This window comes from Vipera berus, assembly GCF_964194415.1.
Source record: "Vipera berus genome assembly, chromosome: 2".
Lineage (NCBI taxonomy): Eukaryota > Metazoa > Chordata > Lepidosauria > Squamata > Viperidae > Vipera > Vipera berus.
Window position 1 is genome coordinate 123,673,568 of NC_138203.1, and position 26,984 is coordinate 123,700,551.

At 42.6% G+C, this 26,984-nt stretch overlaps 2 protein-coding genes across 4 annotated transcripts in view; one reads left to right on the forward strand and one right to left on the reverse strand.

Moving 5' to 3' along the window:
• FGD1 (FYVE, RhoGEF and PH domain containing 1) overlaps positions 1-17,775 on the forward strand; it is a 57,673-nt gene extending 39,898 nt beyond the window's left edge. The window contains exons 7-18 of the mRNA XM_081320369.1: positions 1,491-1,647; positions 2,224-2,362; positions 3,304-3,362; positions 7,359-7,505; positions 7,631-7,723; positions 8,621-8,700; positions 9,043-9,073; positions 10,421-10,510; positions 11,396-11,521; positions 13,976-14,134; positions 15,827-15,970; positions 17,086-17,775. Coding sequence (XP_081176495.1) covers positions 1,491-1,647; positions 2,224-2,362; positions 3,304-3,362; positions 7,359-7,505; positions 7,631-7,723; positions 8,621-8,700; positions 9,043-9,073; positions 10,421-10,510; positions 11,396-11,521; positions 13,976-14,134; positions 15,827-15,970; positions 17,086-17,337 — 1,477 coding nt within the window. The 3' untranslated portion in view covers positions 17,338-17,775. The remainder of the gene's footprint in view (positions 1-1,490; positions 1,648-2,223; positions 2,363-3,303; positions 3,363-7,358; positions 7,506-7,630; positions 7,724-8,620; positions 8,701-9,042; positions 9,074-10,420; positions 10,511-11,395; positions 11,522-13,975; positions 14,135-15,826; positions 15,971-17,085) is intronic.
• A 2,953-nt stretch (positions 17,776-20,728) lies between these two features.
• TSR2 (TSR2 ribosome maturation factor) overlaps positions 20,729-26,984 on the reverse strand; it is a 52,138-nt gene continuing 45,882 nt past the window's right edge. For all 3 annotated transcript variants that reach the window (XM_081320380.1, XM_081320379.1, XM_081320378.1), the window contains exons 4-5: positions 21,394-21,567; positions 20,729-20,966 (exon numbers count right to left, since the gene is read on the reverse strand). In XM_081320380.1, coding sequence (XP_081176506.1) covers positions 20,853-20,966; positions 21,394-21,567 — 288 coding nt within the window. In that variant the 3' untranslated portion in view covers positions 20,729-20,852. The remainder of the gene's footprint in view (positions 20,967-21,393; positions 21,568-26,984) is intronic.

Below are 26,984 nucleotides of genomic sequence, written 5' to 3' on the forward strand. Positions count from 1 at the left end.
CTTTCAGAAAACAGGATTGTAATTTTACCCCAAAATAAAAAGTAAACCAAACCAAAACTGTTTTTTTGCTCCTGAAGAAATAAGCTGGGTACCAGATTAGGTGATATGCTAAATAAGCCATTTCTGGTTAGCTTTGCTTCTTGTTCTAGTGGGAAGAATTGAGTGGGTACAAAAAGATGTAATAATAATGCTCATTTGCAGTAATCCAGGCTCTCCAGTGTTCAGGTACAGTACTGCTTTATTTTCCCATGTAGATGCAACCATAACTTTTAATCTAGCACAGACATGTCAAACACAAGGCCCGGGGGCCAGATCTGGACCGCGAAGTGGTTTCATGTGGCCCGCAAAGCCATCCTGGAAACAGTGAGGGAACGGCCCCCACTGCCTTGGCCCTGGCCCAGAGACCCTCCTTCTGCCAGAGACACTCAGATCTGTCCCACTCCTGCCCAGGCCCCCATAGGCATCCTTGATGCGAACGATGTAGAGCTGGCCACGCCCACCCAGTAGGCCATATGCACTCTAGCCACGCCCACCCAGTAGGCCACACCCACCCGGCCCCTTGAGGGCAACTGCAATGCTGATGCGGCCCTCAATGAAATTGAGTTTGACACCCCTGATCTAGCATTTTTCAAACATGGCATCTTTATGATGTGTGGACTTCAACTCCCAGAACGTTGTGGAATTCTGGGAGTTGAAGTCCACACATCTGAAATCTTGTCATGTTTGAATAATTAAATACTTAAGTCATCTTTACCCTAATCCAAGGAATTGCAGAAATTAAAAAAGATGTCTGATCCAAGTCTTCCAAATGTTTCCCTTTTTCTTAAATATTTCCCAGGGAGTCATAGTTCTCTGTAAATCTGCAAATCTAAAGGTTAACTGAAATGTTCATTTTGTGTTTCTTATTTTTGTGATGTATCTACCATGGTCCCAATGTTTTGAAAGAATTCCTCCCCCAGGGTGTACCTGTCTCCCTTTTAGCATTTTGTAAACCTGTGTAAGCATCTTTATCTCATTATGGTTTTAGCTACAATTAATTGTGCATATTTATCTGGAGTAGTGTGGTTGTTCTTTTTTTTAAAAAATAATTTGTTTAACTGTGGGGCAGGTCACAAATATAATAAAAAGGCTTTCATATTTATTTTTTTTAGATCAGAAGGCTTGAGAATTATGAATCTCCCTAATGTTAGTATTCTTGAGTTCTAGTGAACAATTGTTTACAGTAACTTACCTTCCAGTTAAATTTGTAGTCAAATTCTCCCTTTGATGGGAAAGTACTGAACAAAGTCATTTGTAGAGTTCTACACAAGACACTAAACCATGGTTTCACAAACCAGAATGATTTGATTTGTTATACTGCACAATAAGAAATCAGCATATTTTAGCTGGTATTTTATGTGCAACAGAACCTGTGAATGAAGAATCTCCTCTTAGCTTTGGGTCTGTGTTTCTTTTCCCTTCTTACATCTCATCGTTTCTATTTTTTCCAGGGACCAACACCCACGAATTGGGGATATCCTGCAAAAACTGGCTCCCTTTCTCAAGATGTATGGCGAGTATGTGAAGAATTTCGACCGTGCCATGGAACTGGTAAACACCTGGATGGAGCGTTCAACACAGTTCAAGGGCATTATCCATGAAATACAGGTTGGTCACCTGCGGTTTCGTTTAGACTGTTTTAGACTTTGTTGCAACAATATGCCTCTCCTTCCTTCCCCCCCCCCCCAGCAAAATCTACTAGCTGAAGCAATCTAGGGAATGGACACAATCCTGTTCCCATTTTAACATGGAACCAGCATGTCTCCTACTGAACACTGAAAGAATATTATATGCCGAGGAGGAGTAACTTTGCTTGACTTTATGTGCCCCCAAAGAAAAGAAGCAAAACTTGGTGGGATGGGTGGGGGATTATTTCACTACATCCATCCTCCTCCGAGTATTGTACAGAAATAAGGAGGTGAATTGGGAAGCCATTGCTTAACAATGAGGATTTGACAGAATACTCCCGATTTCGCTTTGTGGCCCAAGATCCAGACGAAAATCTATGCATACGGGAGGATTTATTGGGAAAGAGCAAATCCTCATGGATCTCCTGGGATGTTTGACTCACTCTTGCGAATGCTGCCTTTAGTTCCCTGGGTCTGAGTTCCCTGCAAGGGCAGGCATTTTGCCCTTGGAGAACTGCCAGGCAGACAGTTCTCTTGAGACCACTCTCTGTTGCAGCGGGAAGAGCTATGTGGGAACCTGACCCTGCAGCATCACATGCTGGAACCGGTCCAGAGAATCCCTCGCTACGAGCTGCTTCTGAAGGACTATCTCCTGAAACTGCCCCAGGACTCGCCTGACTGCAAGGATGCCCAAAGTGAGTGCAGCTCTCAGGGGATAGTAAGGAGAAGGACAGGGCAGTGGGTAAGGCAGTATCTTAGTCACAGCAAACACGGGAGGGAAAATAGAATGTGACATAAATGCATTATTAGCTCCTGGGTCATTAGGAGATATTTCTTCCCCCCCCCCAATAACTATTTGAATCTCTTGGGTCAGTCAGTAACATCTGAAAGAAGTGCCAGACCAAGGCAAGCCAGGTTCAGAATTCATTGTACTCAAACAGTGGTCAGTTGGCTAGCCACGATGGCAGCTCTCCACTCCCTTGGGACTCCGCAGTGTGGTGAGCATCAGGCTGCTTTCTGGATCCACAAAAGGTGCCCCTTCTTTCTCCCCCTTCCAATGAAATTAATTACATTTCAAGAAATCTTATGTTTCCAAAGCTTATGAGAGTTGGGTTGTATTTTGTTTTTTTTTTAAAAAACAATGCTTCCGTTGTTAAGTGGATCACTGCCATTGATAAGTTAGTGACATGGTTGTTAAGTGAATCTGGCTTCCCCATTGACTTTGCTTGTCAGAAGGACACGAAATGGGATTACACGACCTCGGGACACAGCAACCGTCGTAAATATGAACTAGATGACAAGCGTCTGAATTTTGATAACATGATCGTGGGGATGTTGCCAAGGTCGTAACTGAAATATGGTCATATGTCGCTTTTTTCAGTGGCCCTGTAACTTTGAACAGTCACTACATGAACTGTTGTAAGTCAAGGACTACCTGTACTAACCTAGCTATCCAACAATCAGCCCACTTGAGAGGAATCCTTCAGATCCAACTGTGCATGCCTTTTGCTTGAAAGATGGTTATAAACTGGGGTATAGTCTGTGTTTGTACTTTAATTGGAGCTTCTCCATGGAGTAAGGCCAATAAAGTAATGTTGATTCTCTCTCTTTTTTTTTTACTCCTCCTCTTACATAGAATCCCTGGAACTTATTGCAACTGCTGCAGAACATTCAAATGCCGCCATCCGCAAAATGGTAAGAGCGAGCAGAATTATACTTATCAAAGAGCACCTGCCTGGATTTTCCTTTCTTTAGAAGTAGGAGTGCATAGGGAATGGATTCAAACTAGATCCTGAGGAGAGACTACAGGTGAAACTCGAAAAATTGGAATATCGTGCAAAAGTTCATTTATTTCAGTAATGCAACTTAAAAGGGGAAACTAATATATGAGATAGACTCATTACATGCAAAGCAAGATAGTTCAAGCCGTGATTTGTCATAATTGTGATGATTATGGCTTACAGCTCATGAAAACCCCAAATCCACAGTCTCAGAAAATTAGAATGTTGTGAAAAGGTGCAATATTCTAGGCTCAAAGTGTCCCACTCTAATCAGCTAATTAAGCCATAACACCTGCAAAGGGTTCCTGAGCCTTTAAATGGTCTCTCAGTCTGGTTCAGTAGGAATCACAATCATGGGGAAGATTGCTGACCTGACAGTTGTGCAGAAAACCATCACTGACACCCTCCATAAGGAGGGAAAGCCTCAAAAGGTGATTACAAAAGAAGTTGGATGTTCCCCAAGTGCTGTATCAAAGCACATTAATAGAAAGTTATGTGGAAGGGAAAAGTGTGGAAGAAAATGGTGCACAAGCAGCAGGGATGACCGCAGCCTGGAGAGGATTGTCAGGAAAAGGCCATTCAAAAGTGATGGGGACTTTCACAAGGAGTGGACTGAGGCTGGAGTCAGTGCATCAAGAGCCACCACACACAGACGGATCCTGGACATGGGCTTCAAATGTCGTATTCCTCTTGTCAAGCCGCTATTGAACAACAAACAACGTCAGAAACGTCTTACCTGGGCTAAAGAAAAACAGACCTAGTCTGTTGCTCAGTGGTCCAAAGTCCTCTTTTCTGATGAGAGCAACTTTTGCATCTCATTTGGAAACCAAGGACCCAGAGTCTGGAGGAAGAATGGAGAGGCGCACACTGCAAGATGCTTGAAGTCCAGTGTGAAGTTTCCACAGTCTGTGTTGATTTAGGGAGCCATGTCATCTGCTGGTGTTGGTCCACTGTGCTTCATTAAGTCCAGGGTCAACGCAGCCGTCTACCAGGAGATTTTGGAGCACTTCATGCTTCCTTCTGCAGACGAGCTTTATGGGGATGCTGACTTCATTTTCCAGCAGGACTTGGCACCTGCCCACACTGCCAAAAGCACCAAAACCTGGTTCAATGACCATGGGATTACTGTCCTTGATTGGCCAGCAAACTCGCCTGACCTGAACCCAAGCATCCTGGTCTTCCATAACACCTCAGCAGTGCCACAGGCTGATAGCTTCCATGCCACGCCGCATTGAGGCAGTAATTGCTGCAAAAGGGGCCCAAACCAAGTACTGAGTACATATGCATGCTTATACTTTTCAGAGGTCTGATATTGTTCTATGTACACTCCTTGTTTTATTGATTGCATGTAATATTCTAATTTTCTGAGATTGTGGATTTGGGGTTTTCATGAGCTGTACGCCATAATCATCACAATTATGACAAATCACAGCTTGAACTATCTTGCTTTGCATGTAATGAGTCTATCTCATACATTAGTTTCCCCTTTTAAGTTGCATTACTGAAATAATATTCTAATTTTTCGAGTTTCACCTGTATACCTATGAATGGAGTTGACATTTCCTCAGATCTCTAGGCCCAATTCAGAGGCAGTTTTAATTAAGTATGATGTTCATCACATCATTTCTTTTGGCCACATTGCTGCCTACTATGGAGAAGATCCTAGTAGATAGTAGGGAAAAAGTGTCAGGAAGGAGCTGATGTTAAAGACTTCTAGCCAAGGCTATGGAGAAATGATGTTGGATATAGTGCTTGGCTAAATGAACAAAGGGTCTGATCTGACATGGAACAGTGTACTGTATTGTGTTCTGTGTAATCAATTACACAGGCCTTCTGCCTCCCATCTCCATCTGTATACATACAGATCAACATCCATAGCAGAGACTTGTGTCTTTTATCTATTAGTATCCCAGAAAATGCTACTCTCAAATCCTCTCCTCTCACTATTCTCATCCCTGCCTCTAAATAGTCTCTGTTCCCAAGCCTCTTTACCTCCGTACTGGTCAGTTCATTTTTTGCATGGAAGGTTATTTCAGTAGCTTTTTAGAATCAAATTCTGTATACTGCTGGATATGGTTTGTTTTTCTCAAGTCAGATGTCTTTCTGGCTCAATTTTGGCACTCCCTAAAATTTCAGCCAGATAGTTTTTCCCTACATGTCCCTTTTTAAACTGGACAGGCTATAATTGAATCTGGGATAATCTGCATTCAAAGCATGTTCTCTGTTTTCTCTTAGATAACAGAGTAATTATATGAGTGAGGTTGTAGTAGACATAGAAATGCCATAAACCAAGTCTCTTTCACAAAATCTTTTGACTTCCCTTTTAGACCACTTTAAAACAGACCCTGATGTTAAACTGTACCATATTGGATTGTCCCATTTGTTTTAATTGCTTTAGTCAACAGAAATAAAAATTTTGAAAAATACAAAAAAAAGAAACAAAAGCATCTTATGATGTGCAATAAAAAGTTCCAGCATTAAATTTTGGCAACACAGATTAATATTGATGAGCTTGTAGTGGAAAGAGCCAGTTTTAAGGATATAACCAATCCAAGGATGTAAATTTGGGGTACAGTTCCATCATAAAAAATGCATCTTTATTGTTGTGCCCCATGTTTGGTAAATCCAGAGCTCCTCATGTACTGATAATTTCCATATGTTTGGAATACAGTTCAAAATCACATTCACATATTTTATCCTTCCCTAAACTATGTGTCCATGTTAGAGTCTGTTATAGCTTATTTATTGCTTGAAAGTTTGACATCTAAATTTTAAGACTAATAACACAACCAGCATTGAATATAAATATTCAGCTTGCTACCAAACATCCCTTACCTTTTGCTCTCAATTTTTAAATTGTAAGATCCTTCAGCACAAGAACTGCTTTTTTTGCACATAGGGCCTGAATATTTATCCTACTTAATTGTTTAATCAGAATGGGTAATCTGGCCTTCAATTAGACAGGCAGAAAGTATGAAAAGTTTCTTGCATACAAGTAAAATAAAGCTTGACAGCTGCAGGCAGTGTTGAATTACAGAATTCTGATCTCCTTGATCAAGATACTTATTATTTTTAGAAGACTCTGAGGAATGAGATACGATGAACAAAAGTTACTGGGAGTGAACCCAGACTTCTTTAATAATAAAAAAAATCCTTATAATTCAGACCCTGACAAACTGGTATATCAAGTAAGATGGATACTATGTCAATTATAATTAATAAAAAAAATCCTTTGAAAAGCACAAGTTGTTTTCTATGCGCTGTTTTCCATGAGTTCTTACCTATTGGGGCATATCTTTAATTGTCGAGCTTATTAGTTGGCAGCCCAGGTTCAAGAGCCGAGCACCGTGCCAATGGAGTGAACTCCCGTTCCCAGCTCCTGCCCACCTAGCAGTTTGAAAGCATGCTAATGCGAGTAGATTAAGAGGTACCACTTCGGTGGGAAACTAACAGCATTTGGTGCACCTTTGGCATATAGCCATGCTGGCCACGCGACCACAGAAATTGTCTTTGGACATTGCTGGCTCCCTTAGCCAAGAAACGGAAATGAGCACCATACTGTAGATTCAGACACAACCGACATGGAAATCTGTACCTCAACCTATTACCTCTAGATTACCATTCATCTCAATGGGCAAGTTCTGTTTTGGATTTGGATTTCCTACCCAAGTGGCATAATGTGTCACAGGTGGGGAACCAGTGGGTCCTCCAGATGATCAGAATTATAGCTCTCAGTGGACCACGACTGATCATTACTGATGTGAGGCTGGAAGGGAATTATAGCTCAACAATATCTGGACGGTTTCCCAAATTGTCCTTCGTACTGTATTATTTCTTTCAACACAATAGAGTTGTGTGTAGCAACTTCAAAGACTTGTTTTACTATACCTGACTATAACCTTTCTTCTAGGAAAGAATGCACTCACTGTTGAAAGTGTACGAGCTGCTTGGAGGTGAGGAAGACATAGTCAATCCCACCAACGAACTCATCAAGGAAGGACACATCCTGAAGCTTTCTGCTAAGAATGGTACCACCCAAGACCGCTACCTGATCTTGGTGAGAGGCAGTGTGGGACTCTCCACCCACACTGTTGGTTTGGCTTAGGGGTTTAACTATCCATCTTAGAGAGTCAGGAAAGATCTCTGCTTCTTATTGCTATTTCTTTTCTTTTTTTCGTCCAGTTCAATGACCGATTGCTTTACTGTGTGCCAAAACTGCGTCTCATAGGCCAGAAATTTGGAGTCCGTGCTCGCATAGATGTGGAAGGAATGGAGGTAAAGAAAGAAGAAGCAGTGGGAGAACTAGATAAATATCCACAAGTAAACTGTTTGACTCACCTTCACCCTTTTGGAATATGAGTGGGGAAATATTGATTAGCACATGCGGTACAAAGAGAGACAAGAGGAGTGGATTCACTGCCCCTTTTTAGTTCTACTAGGTTCTTGAATGGAAAAAAAATCAAGCCTCTTAAAAAATAATGGCCAAATTATTACATGGCGATAAAACACAACATAAAATAAAATGGGACAGAATAACTTGGCTACGTGTTTATTTTCTGATTCAGATAATGAAATTATATTCTAAATTAGTATTTGGAGAAAATCTGAATGGTTTCCAGAACATTGTGGTTTAGTCAGCGCAGCCAGTGGTTAAAGTGTTGGACTGAACTTGAATCTCATGGAGGGCCCCATGGAGAACCTGGTCAGTCTCTATCTTTCAATTTAAGGTTTCTCACAAAGTTGCTTTTGTGAGACTAAAGGCAGCTTATGTACATTGCCCCAGGTTCCTTAGAGCAGGGGTTGGCAACCTCGGCTCTTTTATGACTCATGGACTTCAACTCCCAGAATTCCTGAGTCAGCATAGCTGACTCAGGAATTCTGGGAGTTGAAGTCCATGAGTCATAAAAGAGCCGAGGTTGCCTACCCCTGCCTTAGGGTAAAGATTGGATAGAATGGCAAATAAATGAGTGAGAGATCAATATTTTAAGTAAATAAGCTGATCCCGATTGTGGGAGCCAGCTTTTCAAAGCGTGGCCAAAAAGATGTAAACGTTAGCTGTCATGCGTTCAAATATGCATTTGGGAATGGTAGTTGCCTGTGACAAGGCAGTTGAGGAAAGGTCAACTTGCCGACGTGAACCAGCCTCTTGTGCCTCTTTTCTCTTTTATGCAGTTAAAAGAGACCAGCAGCCTCAATGTGCCTCGGACCTTCCTTGTATCAGGGAAGCAGCGATCCCTAGAGCTTCAGGCCAGGTACGGGTGGAAAACTGGTGTCTCTCTTATTTTCTTTTCTCAAAGTAAATGAATTGCCTTCTATTGAGCAACTCATCTTTGTGACTCAGGGCATTCTCCTTTTCTGCTTCTTTTCCTTTGAATCCCACCAGTAGGAATTCTATTATTCTCACATCTTAATTCTTCTTGCTCTTCCTTCAGCATCACATCCCAAATCAGACTAATTGGTCAATCCTCCCACCAACGTAGTACAGCATGCGTACATATATATCCCACTACTGTGCTATTTTTTTTTTTTTGAGATGAACCATGTTATACTGCAGCTAAAATGCCTTGGGAAAACAATGGATCTTTCTCTTTTAGGACTGAAGAAGAGAAAAGAGACTGGATCCAGGTAATCCAGTATTGCCGCTCAAGCTATATATTGCTGTATTTGTTATTATTTATGAAACAAATTTACATAGCTGCCCAATTTACACACCGTGATATTTTTGTACGAACCAGTTTGAAAACAAAGGAAGAGTTCAGGTACTGTTAACTATATCTCCTCTCACAGAGTTCAAATCCCTGTCTTTTAAGTTTAGAAGAAGGGGAGGGAGAGATTTCTCTTAATTAGCAGATGACTGGGTATCATTCTAGATACACGTTTCTCCATTTCAACAATTTTAATGTCTGTGGACTTCAATTTCCAGAATTTCCCAGCCAGCAGGTATTGAAGTCCACATACCTTGAAGTTGCAGAGATTGAAAAACACTGTCTAGATTATTTTAGAGTGGATGAGTTTTTTAGGTCCAGCAGATGTTGGGAGGGACATTTGATCAAAACGGGGTAGGATTATCCTGTCCCAAATTAATTTTTTGAAGATCTGTGGTGACTCTGTACAGACTACTGTCAAGCAATGCAGATTCAGAGCATTGGGCATGTATCCATGAAGATCACGTGCATTATCGTGCACCTTAGTATGTGACAGACTGTTCTGTACCAGCCTACTACCGGCCCTGCAGAAAAGGCAGGGACAACCCCTTTACAAACGGCAAGAGGCTGGAACTAAGCCTGCCAAATTTATTAACATAAAACAGAGCAAAACAAGACACGAACCATGAAACAGGAGCTATTCAAACGGTTGCCTTCAGCAAACCAGCCCTCCCACACATTCCCCTTTTAAACAGTTCAGGGCGTGGCTTCTCTCTGCCTCCTTCCGAGGTGCCCCATTGCCTTCCTCTGTTTACTCCTGATTGACTGCCTTCTGCATCAGGTGTCCTTGAACAGGGCCAGCTGTGGGTCATCTTCATCCACGCTGTCAGGCTCACACAGCTGAGTCTGCGTTGTAACCACTGGCTGAGGGCTCTGCGGAGCCTCAAGGCCATCATCAGCAAGCTCTCCAACACCCTCAGCAAGCTCTCCAACACCCCCCTCCTCCTCTGAATCGTCCGACCCAACTGCCGAACCCACAGGCTGACCCTGAATCACAACATAGACCTTGCACCTGCACCCATGTCTGTTCCCTTTCTTACAACAACAACAAGAAGCCAAAAGTAGAGACAAATGAGATATTGTTGCTTGCATCATAAACCATGATGTGCCAGACAGACTCTCGGTAGATGGATGTGTATCTAGGAACTCATTAAGCTTGGTTTTATCCTTGCTTCACTGAAAAGGGCTGGGCTTGTTTCTTTTCCCAGATCTGCTCTTTCCTTCCTCCTTCCATTTTGTAATCAAAGATATATCATTAAATCTATAGGCAATACAGGCTACAATTCAGAAACACGAACAGACACTGGAAATGTTCAAGCAGCTTGCCAGTGAAGATGAAACACCGCCTAATTCACCAGTGAGTCACAGTTGTATGTGTGTCAGGGAGAGCTAGAGTGAAAAAGAGAATGAGTATTCACCCGGATTTCTGGTGAAACAAGCAAAACTTTACTGATGCAATGTGTCAATGTACATGTCAATGTGTCTCAGCTGAGAGATATTTGTAAGATTGGCTGTAGCCAGTATGCAAATTAATTAAAAGGCAAAAAACTGCAGCAGCTCATTAGAATTATGTGAAAATAAAAATGGCATTGTGCAATCTGTGTACCTTTCTGCTGATTAGCAAGATTTCTCTTCATTTTGCAAAACTAGTTCTGTCTTTTCTTGGTTATTCTTCTGGGAGTGTTTTCCAACCTTGGCAGTTTTCAGGTGTGTAAACTTAGTTTCCTTCAATGGAACAGGCTGGCTGTGGAATTCTGGAGCTTGAAATCTAAACATTGGAAATTCCCAAGGTTGGGAAACAGTGCTCTAGAGCAGGGGTGTCAAACTCATCACGTCACATGACGTGTCGCGATGTATCATGACTTTTTTCCCCTTGCTAGAGCTGGGGTGGGCACGGCTTCCACGTGACACATCCAGCCCGCAGGCCGGCAGTTTGACACCCCTGCTCTAGAGTATGAAAATTTACCAGGTATTGTTTCTATACATTTTTTTCCAGTCATATTTGTGCTGTTGCTAGGAACTGCAAGGTTGCATTCTTTTTAATTGAAATTTCCTGAGAATTTGGGTTAGTCTCTGAGCCAATGTTATATTTGCCAGTCTGGCATCTCCTCCCCTTTGGTAACTTTAAATATACCGATATTAGCTGTTTGTTCGAGCGCTGAAATAGACATTAACTTTCTTAATGTGAATAGGCTTGTTTTAACGCTATCCCTCCCTCTCCTGCCTCTGTCCCACATTGCAGGGCTGTGAATTGGGTCGAAGAGCACCCACGCCAATTCGGGAAAAAGAGGTGACTTTGTGTATGCAGTGCAAAGAGCCCTTCAACGCTCTCACCAAACGGAGGCATCATTGCCGAGCCTGTGGCCATGTGAGTGATATTCTCTTCAAATTATCTCTCTCCACACTCTAATCCCCTCTTCCCAGTTTCCTCTGTGGAGAGAGAGGCAAAGAGCTATCAATTTTGCATTAAGCTGTGTTAATGAGCTACTTCAGTCCTGTCTCCCAGGATGCTTGTTCTTTTTAGAGCTGACCATGGAGCTTTTCTGTCTGATTTCTCTGCTCTGGGGTGTGAGTGTCAGCCATTGTTACAGGAGACTTAGATCCTGCCACTATCCCGTAGCCCAAGTTATCATACAGGATTATTATCCTGGAGTAAAACTGAAGAGAGGGTTGGTACAAATGTTACCTTGAGTTCTTTGGCAACCTAGTAAATTTGGAGAGTTCTGAGCTATTTACAACTTACCCAATTTTGTGATAACATAAAAGCAGCAAAACCTGGAGCAAGAAGTTCTGTGTGTTTTGTTTTCTTCCCAGAGAGGACCCTCCAACATTCATTCATTCATTCATTCATTCATTCATTCATTCATTCATTCATTCATTCATTCATTCATTCATTCATTCGTCTGCCGCAGCCCCTGCAGACTCCTAGGATACATGCCACAAAAAAGTACAAAACAACTTAACAAAGTACTGTAGACATTCCAAACCATTGACCTGATGCACTGCTGAATGTGCGTCTCCTCTGTTTCAGTCAGTGTACCAGAACAAGAATGGACCCAACTCTCTTCTGTATGGAGTGATCCCCTGCCCATGGGATTAGACACTGTCCAGTGATCTTGGGAAAGGACTACTGGTCATGTGAAATGGACATGTTCAAAAGTGTCAAATATTCAGCATAGATCTATCAAAGCACAAGCAGAGATCTCCAAGGACTACTCATTGCAAGGAAATTAAGTAGAAAATGTTCAGTCAGTAATCGGTACAGACAAAGAACAATAAATTTAAATTCTAAAAGATTAACCATCAGATTAAAACACTAGCCCGTCAATTAAAAAGTATATTTGCTCCCAGTTGATCTTCATTGTCATTTAGAATATGGCAACACCATAAATGATAGGAGTTTTTTTATCCGACAGAAGGAAGAGAGAGAGAATGTTTTCACTTTGTCCTACCAATGGGTGTCAGTAAAGGAGAAATAGGGATTAGCTGATTGCCCCAATAATCAGGGCAAATAGCAAATGGGCTCAATAGCACCTTTGCCACAAGGCCAAGTTATTTTAGACTGGGAGACTATGGTAAATCTCTCACTAAAACCTCTATAGAGGGCAACCCATCTAGGGCAGGGCTTTTCAACCTTTTCACCCATTGTACCACTTTTAGGATATGACAACATCCGAGTACCACCAGTCGCCTAGCAAGGTGTCAAAAACTTGACCAAAAAAAAAAAAGGAAAAAAGTGATGAAGTATAGGTAGTCCTCGACTTACAACGGTTTGCTTAGTGACTGTTCGAAGTTACAATGGCACTGAAAAAAGTGCCCCCCTAGCCACAGCCGAGCAAGACACCTGCCCACTCGGCGATGCTCTTCCTCCTGTCCAAGGTTTTCATTTTTGTGAGCATTTCTGTTGAGGATTGGCACCAGGGGTGGGGTGGGGGGGTGTTTGGTTTTTATTCCCCCCGCCTGCTGGGAGGTTGCTGCAGGTTTTGGTCACTTCACATGACCCTGGGACACTGTGACCGTCATAAATATGAATCAGTTGCCAAGCATCTGAATATAAATCACAAGACCCTGGAGATGCTGCAGATTCCAGCTGATCGGCGCTACTTCTGGGCTCAGAAGCACCAGGATCAGCACCGAGCTCCAGCTGGAGCTTGGCGGTGATCCTGGTGCTTCCGCTGAGCCCCGACAGCCCCAAAGAAGTGCTGATCCTGGAGCTTCCGCTGAGCCCTGACAGCCCTGCAGCTCCAGCCATCTCTCGCTCAGGCTTGTGCGGTGCTGCCACCAGTTCAGCTCATTCCGCTCCCCCGCTACCACTTTTCTAGGATGGTCGTGTACCACCTGCCAGGTGCCAATGTACCACAGGTGGTACCCGTACCACTGGTTGAAAAGCCCTGATCTAGGCGACTGATCCAACTCCTTTTCTGGTGCATGGTGACAGAGAAGAAGCAACTGGAAATTCAGCCATCAGCCATCAAGTAGCCATCTTAACCATTATCTGAAGAGATCTGCTTCCCAGCATTGTTCCAAGATTGAAGAACAGACTGAAATCCTTTCTTGCCAGCCTGCCTGAGCACGGGAGAGAAGAGCAGTTGAAGGGTCCAGTATGGAAGAGGCCTAAAACTTTCAATAGAATTCAGGGGTAGGCAATCTCGGCTCTTTTTATGACTCATGGACTTCAATTCCCAGAATTCCTGAGTCAGCATAGCTGACTCAGGAATTCTGAGAGTTGAAGTCCATGAGTCATAAAAGAGCTGAGGTTGCCTACCCCTGCTCTAGATGATTTTGGGTGCCTATCACCACTGATACAACTTGTCTCCCGCAGGTTGTCTGTGGAAAATGCTCAGAGTTCCGGGCCCGCTTGGTGTATGACAACAACCGGCCAAACCGTGTCTGCACTGACTGTTACACCACGCTTCATGGCTCCCCTGCCAGCCCTGTGCCCCATCCCAACACCCCCCAACGCCGAAAATCCATTCTGGAGGTAAGAGTAGTACTTAGATCTTAGTAGACAGCAAAGCGTTTTCTTCGGACCAGCTGTCTGCTGGATTTCTTCGATGGGACACTTTGGAGGGAATTTTCTTCCTTTCAATCTATTTCTTGCAGCTCTTTATGCAAATTTCCTTTGGTCTTATGTTCCTTGCCACATTTTTCCCACCAAGAATACAATGCCTGTAGGATCCTTTTGAATCTCCGATAAGCTTTATTGGCAAAAATAAAAATAATAAAATCCCTTCCAACTTTACTATTATGATTGTGATTATATACAAGGATTCAGAAGATCCGAAAGTGCACATCTTCTTTTCCACATAATTCTCACATCATAAGACATTGCACCCTGAAATGGAGAACAAACATGTTTGCTTATTAGCGGATGAAAAGAGAAGATGCGTATTGGTTATCAGGCTTGTAAAAATACAAAAAACTGAAACAGTATGTTATTAGATATGTATATTTTAGAAATTTTTCTGATTAAGTTAATAGTCTTTCAAATTCAAAATGTGAAAGACAACCTGGATGTGGCCCAAGCACTGATGCCAGGTACTCAATAATAACACTGAAGGGTTTTTTTTTGTCTCTGCTGCCTGAGATGTTTTTGAAGGATTCCAGAGAGAGTAACCTTGAACTTTGTTTTGTATGGAGAGTTCCAGCAGGAGCAATGGCAACAGAACAAAGTAGGGGAAATCTTACAGTCTGTCTGTCTGTCTGTCTCCCTCTCTCTCTGAAATTCCTTCCCTTCCCCATCCCTCATTTTTCTCTTCCATTTGCCTGCTTCTCGTTAGCTTGTCCTATTTCTTACTCTTTCCAATTAGAAACTTATGCTTGAACATAGTGTTATTGTAGACCTATGTCTTGCCTTTGACTGACCAATTGGAATAGATATAAGCCATTTCTATATTTACAAAACGCTAGTCGTTGTTTTTTTTAATCCCAGGATGGCTTACAATCTAAAGCACAAATCAATGTGCTTAGCAATAGCCTTCATTCTTTGTATATGCCTGCTTATTAGGGCTTTCGGGGGGCCCCAGCGGCATTTTTACAAAGTCAGCTTATTGCCCCCAACAATCTGGGTCCTCATTTTACCTACCTCGGAAGGATGGAAGGCTGAGTCAACCTTGAGCCTGGTGGGACTCGAACCTGCACTAATTGCAGGCAGCTGGTGTTACTTAAGGAGGCATTAGCCCACTGCTCCACCAAGACTCTAAGAGGTTTTGAAAATGCTAGTCTGTCTGTCTGTCTCTATGTATGGCAGATTAGGTTGGTATCTCTCTATAAATTCTGTGGCTGAATGTAATCTGAAACTTGGTTGTCTACCATTCAAGCCAAATGGTGAGGAACTCGTGACTTCCTGGCATTGCTGAACCACAACACCCAGCAGCTCCACAAGAAGGGTCAAATACTATGGGATATCGGGAGCTGTAATTCAGCAGCAGTAGCAGATGAGGAAGAGAAATCAGATTTCCCACCTATACTCTAATTCAGAGGTGGGGAACTATGGCCCCTTCATGACTTGTGGACTTCTGGGAATCCAGAATTCTGGGAGTTGAAGTCCACAAGTCATGAAGGGGCCATAGTTCCCCACCTCTGCTCTAATTGCTAGGTTTCATGCATTTATGGTGTAGCACATGAAGCAGAGATCTTGGTGGGTAATGCTTACTTTTCTGCTCTTCTGCAGAAACAAGCCTCAGTGGTGGCAGAGAATAGTGTGATCTGCAGTTTCTTGCACTACATGGAGAAAGGAGGGAAGGCTTGGCACAAAGGCTGGTTTGTCATCCCTGAAAATGAACCTCTTGTGTTATACATCTATGGAGCTCCACAGGTATGGGAGTGCCCCTCTGCCATCTATGTTTGATTCCTTACTTTAACCTAACCTGGAAGACAGTGATACACCTCCTTTTGTATAAGAATGGCAACTCCATTCCAGGGTTTAGAGTAAGAATCCTAGTCACACATTTTAAGGTGCAGGCGGGCAACACGCAAGGGTTGCACTTTCTTCCTTTGTAATAGCCACAAAGTGCACAGCAATGACAACAGGAATGCCATCTTTGGGGAGGTCAGTTCAGCTGGGGACACGTGGTCAGCATCGAAAAGGCCTAGTGCATCTATTTTGCTAATGGCTTATTTGGGTGCTGCCTCTTGGAATTATGGGGCTGAAAGGCTGTTGAATGATAATGTTGTGATTCAGGGTCAGCCTGTGGGTTCGGCAGTTGGGTCGGATGACTCAGAGGAGGAGGGGGGTGTTGAAGACCTTGCTGAGGGGGTTGAAGATCTTGCTGATGATAGCCCTCAGCCAGGCCCCTCCCACTTGGTCACCACGGAGACCCAGCTGTGTGAGCCTGACAGTGTGGATGAAGATGACCCACAGCTGGCCCTGTTCAAGGACGCCCGACGCAGGAGGCAGTCAATTAGGAGTAAACAGAGGAAGGCAATGGGGCTTCTCGGAAGGAGGCAGAGAGAAGCCACGCCCTGAACTCTATTTAAGGGGAATGTCTGGAGAGGGCTGGTTTGCTGAAGGCAACCGCTCGGATGGTTCATGCTTCTTAAAGCTCCGGTTTCTTGGTTCGTGTCTTGTTTGTTTTTGTAGCTATAAATTTGGCAGGCGTAATTCCAGCCTCTTGCCGTTTGTGGAGGGGTTGTCCCTGCCTTTTCTGCAGGGCCGGTAGCAGGCTGGTACAGAACAGTTAATGGGGCTCTGAGGCTTCAAAAAAGGGCTGGAGGGCTGCATTCAGGCCTTCTCCTGACCTCAAGGGTGTCTCATGTCACCATCAGATAAATATTGGCTGTCAAAAGCCAGTGGGCTCATCTGATACGAACGCTCAGTTAGTTTTGAATCCCTTGGGGAAAAGAGAAGTCTAAGTCAGAAGCTCAATTGATCTCGGCTCACCAGGTCAGTTGATAACCATTCATTGTGCTTCCTGCTCTGTCATCCTACAGGATGTAAAAGCCCTGCGCTCGATGCCTCTGATTGGATTTGAAGTCAACCTTCCTGAGCCCAGCGAACGGGTGGACCGACGCCATGCCTTCCGGATCAGCCAGAGCCATCTGTGTTGGTATTTCAGCCCTGAGACTGAGGAACTGCGGCAGCGATGGATGGAAGTGTTGAGCAGGGCAGGCCGTGGAGAAGAAGCGAAGACTCCACCTTCAATTCTGGAAGCCGATGAGGATACCGAAGCAGAGAGAATCTAGGCATGGGCCTGAGGAACTGGGAGAAATGGACTCTGCCCACATGGGGACCTTACTCACTATTCTCTGACCAGTATACTTGAAACTATTTTTCCTTCTTCCTCTTTCCGTCTAGCACTTTCTCAGTTCTTTTTGTCAGCATCTGCCACAGCCATCTGACCTGTTCTCAGCCAATGATGTTCTCTGTCATACCCCAGCCATAGGGATAAAGCACATGCACTGAGATTTGCTCCAGGCCAGTTCTTCCCACACCATAGCATGCAGTATCCCACACACCCCCTCCAGCTTAGTTCCTTTCATGTTCTCTTTTATGCATGGAAAAACTGATTTGAGAAAGTGATTTCTTTTTTAAGAATGTGCTTCCCCTTTCTTTACCTCTTGGACCAAGATCTGTTCTTCCAATCCCCCACTGCTTATTTAGCACTTACTGAACTCCAGTAATTTGGGAAGACTAAAATGGGGGAGTCTCCTTTCTCAAGTATCTGTTTGCCTCTTGTTTGATAACTTATTCCTCTAATTCCCCATCTCTGTTTGAGATTGTGTAGGTAGGATGTTTCAGTCTGCTGCAGATTTAATAGGGAGGCAATCTTCCATTATAACTTGAAGTCATTCTACCAGTCTTGATTTTTGTGCCAAATGGGAGTAAATCTGGGTTGGGCTAGATTGAGAGAAGGAAAAAAGGTTGCCTTTACTTTTGTACAGCTTTTCTCTTGAGGATAAGTTCTTCCTCATCATGAGTTGGATACATCCCCTTATTAATTTCCTGTTACAACTTGGTGGAATCCTAAGACTGATTTTAGTTCCATTGAACTCAAGCTATAAAAACCCTCCAGGTACCAGCTGGATAACGCCCAATTTTCTAATTTGGCCCTTTTTCCAATTAAATTGAACGGCAAAAAGAGAACTGTCGTTTGCTACTATTAACGGATCATCAGGTGGCCACTTGCGCCCTTCTGTGTATATTGTTAGACTGGATCTCCTATCATTTTTCATCACTTGGCCATATTGTCAAGAGCTGATGGAAGTTGAGAGTTCTGCAACCTCTGGAGGGTCATAGCTCATCTACTGCTGATCTAAAAAAGCATCTATAAAATGTCACCTTTCTGAGGAGCATGGAGCATAGACCTGCTAAAGGAGAAAGTTTCTACAGTGAACAGTAGAGATGCTAGAGACTACGTGCATTAAATGGGAAGACAACTAAGAGTTAGAAAAAGTCCAGAGATTTCAAATCTCATTCATTTCAGCTTCAGCATTTCACCCCAACTTATTTAACAAGTCTATGCCCCCAGTGGCCTGTGAACTCTCAATAACGGGGCTGGGGCAGATTAGACTTCTTGGGTCAAAGGAAGGTGCAGAACGTTCTGAAATTTATCAGCAGCCTCCATTCAAGTGGCCCATGGGAGAGAACGGGGAACCCTTGATAATATATTTTTGCCTTGGAATTCTTTCAAGGGTTAGTGAAATACAGACCAGAGCCAAATTGCTGGATAGACTGCCGAACTCCTGGCTTAAGAGCCACAAATAGTAGAATATGGTGCTAGTGCAGTATTAATTTCTCCATTAACCTATGCTGTAAATGTAGTCCTTAACTTACAACCACACTTGAGCACAAATGCTAAGTGAGACAGCTGTTAGTGACTTTTTGTCCCATTTTACCACCTTTCTTGCCACCGTTGTTAAGTGAATCATTGCAGTTAAGTTAGTAACATGGTTGTTAAGTGAATCTGGCTTCTCCATTAACTTTGCTTGTCAGGAGGTTGCAAAAGGTGATCACGTGACCCTGGGACACAGCAACCGTCATAAATATGAGTTGATTGCCAAGTGTCTTAATGTTGATCACATGACCATGGGGATGCTGCAATGGTCTGTGAAAAACAGCCATAACTCACTTTCTCAGTGCCGCTGTAACTTCAAACGATCACTAAATGAACAGTTGTAAGTCGAGGACTACCTGTGTAAGCAAAAGCAGACTTTCTCAATAACCAAATTCAGAGCTCACAAAGTTGCTTATAGCCGTGGTAGCGCAGTGGTTAAAATGCACTATTGCAGGCTCCAACTGCCTACTGCCAGGAGTTCGATTCTGGTCAGCTCAAGGTTGACTCGGCCTTCCATCCTTCTGAGGTTGATAAAATGAGGGCCCAGATTCTTGCTGACTCTGTAAGGGCTGTGCAGAGGGCTGTAGAGCACTGTGAAGCGGTATATAAGTCTTTAAGTGCTATTGCTATTTGGTTTTCATAACACTGCTCAAAAAAAGGAAAAAATATTAGTGACATATGTATCAATTTGCAATTTTAGAACCACTTTATGCTGTTTTCCAGCATCAAATACCCAGGAAAGTACTGTCCCCGATAGAAATGAAGGCATTCCATTCTTAAAATAATGTGAAATTCCCAGCTGGCTTAAAATGGATCACTTCTGGTCTAGGTAACGAGAGATATATGTGCGTGAGATTCCATACAAAGCGTGGTTACTACAAATAACGGATGAAGTAATCTTCTTTCCTTGAAACTAAATGCAGGTGCTTCCTCTCCTTGATACAATGCACTTAAAATGGTTTTTAACGTTTTAGAACTCTTTTGAGCCTTATTGGACGATCTTGGAAGTTCTTAAAATTCCCCCAAGGTATCCCTCTCCTTTCCTCCCTTTTTTTTGCTGGTACTGTTTCAACACACAAATGAGTGGAGATTTTGTGTGTGGTATGTGGGATTTTAAAAAGAAACAAGAACAAATCCTTGCCTTATTTTATGTAGGTTTCCTGGTGTTGCTGTTGGTACCCATGGTATTCTTTTATCTTCGCCCTCCTGTGGTGTAGAACTAGTGCATGTAACTTTTATATTAAAAAAAGGCCTCAGTATTAAGGGATATACAAAATCTTACCAAAATAATATTTTATTGTTGCTCTTGTATAGTGGCTGGCCACTGCAAAAGGTTAGGGAAGGGAAGCTTTTATTGACCAAAACTTCCTGTGTCCTACCATCATGATTTGTGTATTGTCCATTTTACTTTTTGTTTCATTGTTGTATTTTGTTTTTCATTGTTCTTTTTTTTAAATACAAGATTTTTTCTGTTACACTCTTTTTTTCTTCTTTGCGTAAGAGTGAATGCAGTCCTTTCTTTGCATAGTAAGGGTGGTTAGATTTTGCTTTCCTGGAAATAAGAGGGGAAATAGTTGCCTCCTTTCCAATGACTTGAACAAGATGATCGATGAACAGGACACGGCAGGAGAACTTTTTCTGTCAAGGATCCAACCTTGTTGTTCAATGTTCATTTCAAACTCCAGGAAGGTTACTGAGGCAAAAGGGCATCCTCCAATTTTGAAGGGGAAGAGACTTCAAAGTTTAAAAATATTTTATGCCACCAAGTTGAATTCCATTTAGCCTCTGTTAAATCAGGAGCAAAGACACACAGCCAACCAAAGTGCTTCCAATGTACCCAGGCTTCTCTGGAAGCCTATTATGTGTCCTATACAAAACTTCAAGGCTTGCTGCACCTGTCCAGGTCTGCCGTAGTTTTTTCCTTCATTTCTTTTTCCTCGTCACCACCATCCATCCATCTTCAGTAGTCCTATCTGACAGTGGAGATGGATTGCTTTGTATTCCATTCATGCTGCAACCAGCACTGCAGTCCATGGCCTGCAGGAGGAAGAAACAACTAAGATGATCAATCTGTTCTTTAATTTCATGGTTTCTTGAATAAACTAATTGGCTCCGGCCAACTGACACAGCAGTTTACTCAAAACAAACACGTAGTGCCTAACATAATAACTTCAACTTATCTTATAATTTTGTTCTTAATTTTCAATACCAAGTGACTAAGCCTTATGATACCAGCCTCACAGAAGCCTAATCCAGGCAAACTAAATTCCCACTATCCCATAAAAACACAGTTTTAAGAATTGGCCGGCTTCAGAATCAGCTTATAATTCTTCCACGACCAATGCATTCTGCAGAACGTATCTATCCCAAAGCCTTCAGATTTCATTCAGATTTACAAAGTCACTTTGTATGCAGATTGTTCTACAAGCTCAGTCTTGAATTTTCAGAAGACTTTGTGCAATACCTCTTCTTCCGTTTCTTGTTCTTCCTCGCTGCTGCTTTCTGCAGCTGGCTGAGATTTGGCAACTGCCCTCCTAGCCTCTTGTTTCTTCTGTGCCAGATGGATAATGGCATCACACATTGCTGCTGTGTCTCCCTGATGGCTCTGGCTGAAAAACAGGCACAGTTGCTGGCTTACCTATAGTGTGGGAAGAGGGAAAGGTTGCTCATTACCTTGGAAGAACCAACAATCACCCCATAAACTGGTCGGTCTATTCTACCACCCCTTGCCTCGCCCAACTCAGTATTGCTGCACGATAGAAAAGGCTGCTCAATAGATAAATCAAAGGCTTTGAATCAGCATCCCTCCCCCAGTGAAGAAAAGTGTGTCTAACTTAAAAGCAGCTTTCTTGGTCTCTTTTTTTTCCATGCCAGAAACTGATGTCTCCCGATTCTTTTAGCATCAGAGACTAGACATGTACAGTTATTGGATAAATTTATGAGTGGTTTTACTATTCTTCAGTAGTAATGGATTTATTAGGATTTTTGGCTAAAATTACAGCCACTAAATGATCAACGTCTAAAAAGCACGTTAGTTAAAAAAAAAAAGAAAATGCTTCAAACACTGTAAACATAAGATGGGTTCGCACGTGGCTTCCTGACAACAATGGCCCAATTCATTCACAATGCTATACCAAAACAATGGAATTCTTTTGTGTTTACATATATACCCATATATCCAGCTTTGAATCTAGAACGTAGCAAATGCCTCTCAGACTATATTTACACAACAGGTTAACCCCGAGTTTAGTCAATTTAATCAAGTGGCTTTGGTTTCCATGCCACCTGTACCACTGACTAACTCTGCTGGCTGAATTCATGCAACTCATTGAGCCAAAAACTCACTGAATCGCCAGGCAACCAAACTCTACAAAACCAAATCGGTTAAAACAGCTTTCCAAGTAATGGCTAACTTTAATCCTTCAGAGCCAGAGGAACATCTGGAGTTCTTTAGCTATTGTTGCAATTAAGGCTTTTTAGCAAGCCTCATCAGCATTACATCTATCACAAATGATTAAAAAACACAAACACTTAAAACACTGTTATCCTCCCCCTTGTCTCCCAGATAACTGTTGACTCATAAAGTTAGTTCTGGAACAGAGAACGGCTTTGAGCTAGGCTTTTCTCCAAAACAATGCCTTCTAGACAAATGAGAGAGTTAAAATAAATCATAGTTTACTGAGTAAGCCAAAATGGAACAATTTTTCAAACCAATCATATTCTGATTTAGAGCAATGCATGACCAGTGAGTGCCTGCGTAGGCAATATGTTAAGCCACTGTCTTGTGTACTGAATAAAACACAAGGCCAACACAGAGTTCTTATTGTACACGGTCGTACCACATGAATGCTGTTCTTTGTAGTTTACTGTAATCTCAGAGTTTAGCTGTTTTGGTAATAGCTACTTCCTCCATAACACTTGCTACATTGGAGGTCCTCTTAACTACATTGTTGTTAATATATGTCAAAGAGCAATAAGGACCAAAAGACCATTTACATGGCATATTGTTTTCCTCTCCATTTTCTTTCATGTCACAGCTCTGGTCCTCAGTATTTCTTGGGGTTACACCTCTGGGGAAAAAGCAGTAATCATTATTATTATTTTGAGGTTTAATGTACACAATATCTTCCCTTACTGGGCTCAGCCTCTTCTGTTTGTAGCTGTTTTTAATGAGGACCTTTTGAGTGTCTCAGCCTTTCCTCCGTCAGTTCAGTTATAAACATCTTTCAGTGTAAATACTTGCAGACGTTCTACAAAGAGCTGGCTATTACTTTCAAGGCTTAATTTTAAATCGGAGTTTCTCCCTTTGTAATATTATATTACTGGATGAAAACTGTCTAGTTTTTGTAACAAACTTCACAGCCTTCTTAACTGTGTGCAGTTGTAATCTTGAGAGGGAGTGTGTGAAACCCACACGTATACATTTTGGCATAACCTTCAAGTACAGCTAGGTTTATTTGCGTGTGTGTGTGGGGGGTTTGTTTGTGTGTGTGTGCGTGCGCGCAGCTCATTTGCAAAGCTTTTCTATTTCACTGATTCTGAGCAACTCAAGATAATTAGCTTTAGAGATTATGGTCCAAAAGAGATTAAATATAATTTAAGACTCATTAAGCTCATATAAACTCTGTATTTCTCCCTCCGCATCCCCCAGCTGTATAATAAACCGTTACAAAAGTAAACCGTAAATAGTTCACAAACCACAGGAGCTGCATTCACATAATATGTTATGCCAAATATTTGGCTTAGTGAGCTCTGGGCATCCACTAAGTATTTGTTAAGAACCTTACACTTCTCCAGGGTACTGTCATCCACTACAGTACAAAAACTATGACCGAGCATTTTATAAGCACTTAAGCTCATCAACTGACTTTTTCTTCTTCAGCACTGCAACACTTTCTTATGAAGCAATAGTGCCTCACTGTGGTCATTTGGTCAGCTGGAGAAGCAAGAACCATTTTAAATCCTAAGCACTAGTTTGGTTAGTTAAGATTAATATACAGGTAGTCCTCAACTTTGGTTCATAATGGAGCCTGCCCATTATAGCTGTAAGTCGTGACAGTTGTAAAGCAGGTCAACCATGTGATCGGATCCATTTTTAAGCAGCTTTTTTGCAGAAGTCATAAAATGTACACTAGTTTTTGCTGAGAGCTACAAGTAAATGCCAGGTTTGGAGAAAACATTTTAAAACATGGCCATGCAACTGCAAGTTCTGTAAATGACTATAAATGTGGGTCGGTTGCTGAGAGCCCAACATGCTGTTATGTGACCATCGGAACTTTGGAACCGGGTCATCCTTTTTTTGGGGGGGGGGTAATCTAAGGAAGTAGTTATAAGTTGTGTTGTGTGTGATTTGACATGATGCACTCATCCAACTAACTGCAGCCCAGTCAGCAACTTATACCTGAATGCAACACATGAATCCAGACACTTTGTTGTGGAGTCCTTGGTGCTCTCTGAGCTTGGTTGTAATGCTTGTAGATGTTTCATTACTCCACTAGATAACATAACGTTAGTGACTGGATACCCACACAATTTTATCAATCAATTTTATTCAATCCACTATAACACAACCAATACAAGCTATGAAAAGGAGAACACTACCAAACCTCTACAACATCTCGGAAAAAACCAATAGGCTATTATAACCCCTTGACAATTTTTTTATTTTTTATTTTAATTCCATTTATATCCCGCCCTTCTCCGAAGACTCAGGGCGGCTTACAAGCTTAGCAGTAGCCTTCATTCTATGTATATGCCTGCTTATTAGGGCTTTCACACACACCCCAAGCGGCATTATTACAAAGTCAGCTTAATTGCCCCCAACAATCTGGGTCCTCATTTTACCTACCTCGGAAGGATGGGAGGCTGAGTCAACCTTGAGCCTGGTGGGACTTGAACCTGCACTAATTGCAGGCAGCTGGTGTTACGTAAAGAGGCAATAAAACCCTCCAAAATATCTTAAGTAAACCAAAAGACCCAGCAACTCAAGAAAAAAAACACACACCAGGATCTTCTACCACTTACAGAATAAACTACTATCTAGGAAAGACAGGCAGAAGACTAACAGAGTATTACCATGAACGTCAACTAACAGGAGACCTGATGAAAACTTAATCTCACATCACATGGACAGACTGAACCTCAATTTCAACTGGGAAATTATAAGCATCCTAGACCAGGTGTCCCCAGCCTGCGGTCCGTGGACCAGCACCGGTCTGCAGCATGCCAGCAAGTGGGCTGCATAAACAACCAAAGCTCCATAGCCCCTCTGGTCCACAGAAAAACCATTCTCCATGGCACTGTTCCCTGGTGCCTAAAAGGTTGGGGACCTCTGTCCTAGGACCAAACCAAATCTTAAAAAACTATGAAATTCATGGAAGTTTGGCATTTAGACAAATCAGCCATCAATAGGTAAAGGTAAAGGTTCCCCCGCACATGCGTGCTAGTCGTTACCAACTCTAGGGGCCGGTGCTCATCTCCGTTTCAAAGCCGAAGAGCCAGCGCTTGTCCGAGGACGTCTCCGTGGTCATGTGGCCAGCATGACTAGACACCAAAGGCGCACGGAATGCTGTTACCTTCCCACCGTAGTGGTCCCTATTTTTCTACTTGCATTTTTTACGTGCTTTCGAACTGCTAGGTTGGCAGAAGCTGAGACGAGTAACAGGCGCTCGCTCTGTTACGCGGCACTCGGGATTCGACCCGCCAAACTGCCAACCTTCTGATTGACAAGCTCAGCGTCTTAACCCACTGAGCCACCGCGTCCCTTCAGCCATCAATAGTTAACATCAAAATAAAGCATATTTAAAGATCATTCAAGAGAGATAAAAAAAAGAAGGAAACAAAAAGTCCAGAACACATTCCCTCCACAACAGAGATAAGCAAGGATTAACACCAGACAATCACAGGGAAAACAATACCCTCATCACGGAACTATCAAGGAGAAAACCACACCATCGCCCTACATTGGGAGGACAACCTACTGTACATAAACAGGGAGCAAACCTCACACTCACTAGCACTGATATTATTTAGTTGGGTAGTGAACCCTCTGTGAGCAAACCAAGATGAGATAGCACCAAAGACTCCGCCACAGTTCAACAGAATATATTTTGTTTAGTTGGGATAACGTTGGCTGCTGCTAGGCAATTGATGACAGCTCAGATGGATTAATTATTCCACACAGTAATTTCACACAGATGCTTATTAGCAACCCTGTTAAATCACATGGGCCCTAATAAAATAAGCATCTTGTTGTTGAATGCAGGTACGTAAGTGTTTAAAAATAAACAAGGCTGTCATATTCTGTCACCATCAGCTTAACTCCCAACATGTACTTTCCTGAAACTGCATAGCTATGCAAGCACTGGAAAAAGCACAGCTTCGCTAAGGAGGTTCTGACAGGCATAGCAAGTCCTCTCTTTCTCCCAAGTACCTTCTCTATAACAAGCTGCCCAATCTTAACTCAAAACACTTCCTGGAGGGGAAAAAAAAGAGATGCACAGAGAAAGGCTCAAGTATAGCTTTTCTCCCTGGCAAATGCAGGCTACAGTTTGTTCAGTTTTGCAAGGAACAATATTTAGTTGCAATAAAGCTGCAGTATGGGCCAACCTCCTCACCAGTTGAAGACTTAAACCAGGGGTCTTCAAACTTGGCCCTTTTATGACTTGTGGACTTCAACTCCCAGAATTCCTCAGCCAGCATGCCTGGCTGAGGAATTCTGGGAGTTGAAGTCCACAAGTCATAAAAGGGCCAAGTTTGAAGACCCCTGACTTAAACAATACAGTGATATACATAAGCCAACTTACAGGGAGTTGTATGAAGCACCAGCTAATGTTGGAAAAAGCTCTTGATCTGTCTAAAAGCTTTCAAAGACAGAACAACAGAAGAAATTATCTAGGTGTGGGACCATTAAACCTCCGTATAATACCTCTAACTGCATATTATACAAGAACAGCATGGCCAGTCCTGTGTGGAGAGAGGATAGGAACACCACCACTTTTCCTGCCTTTAGAGCAGGGGTGTCAAACTGCCGGCCCACGGGCCGGATGCGTCATC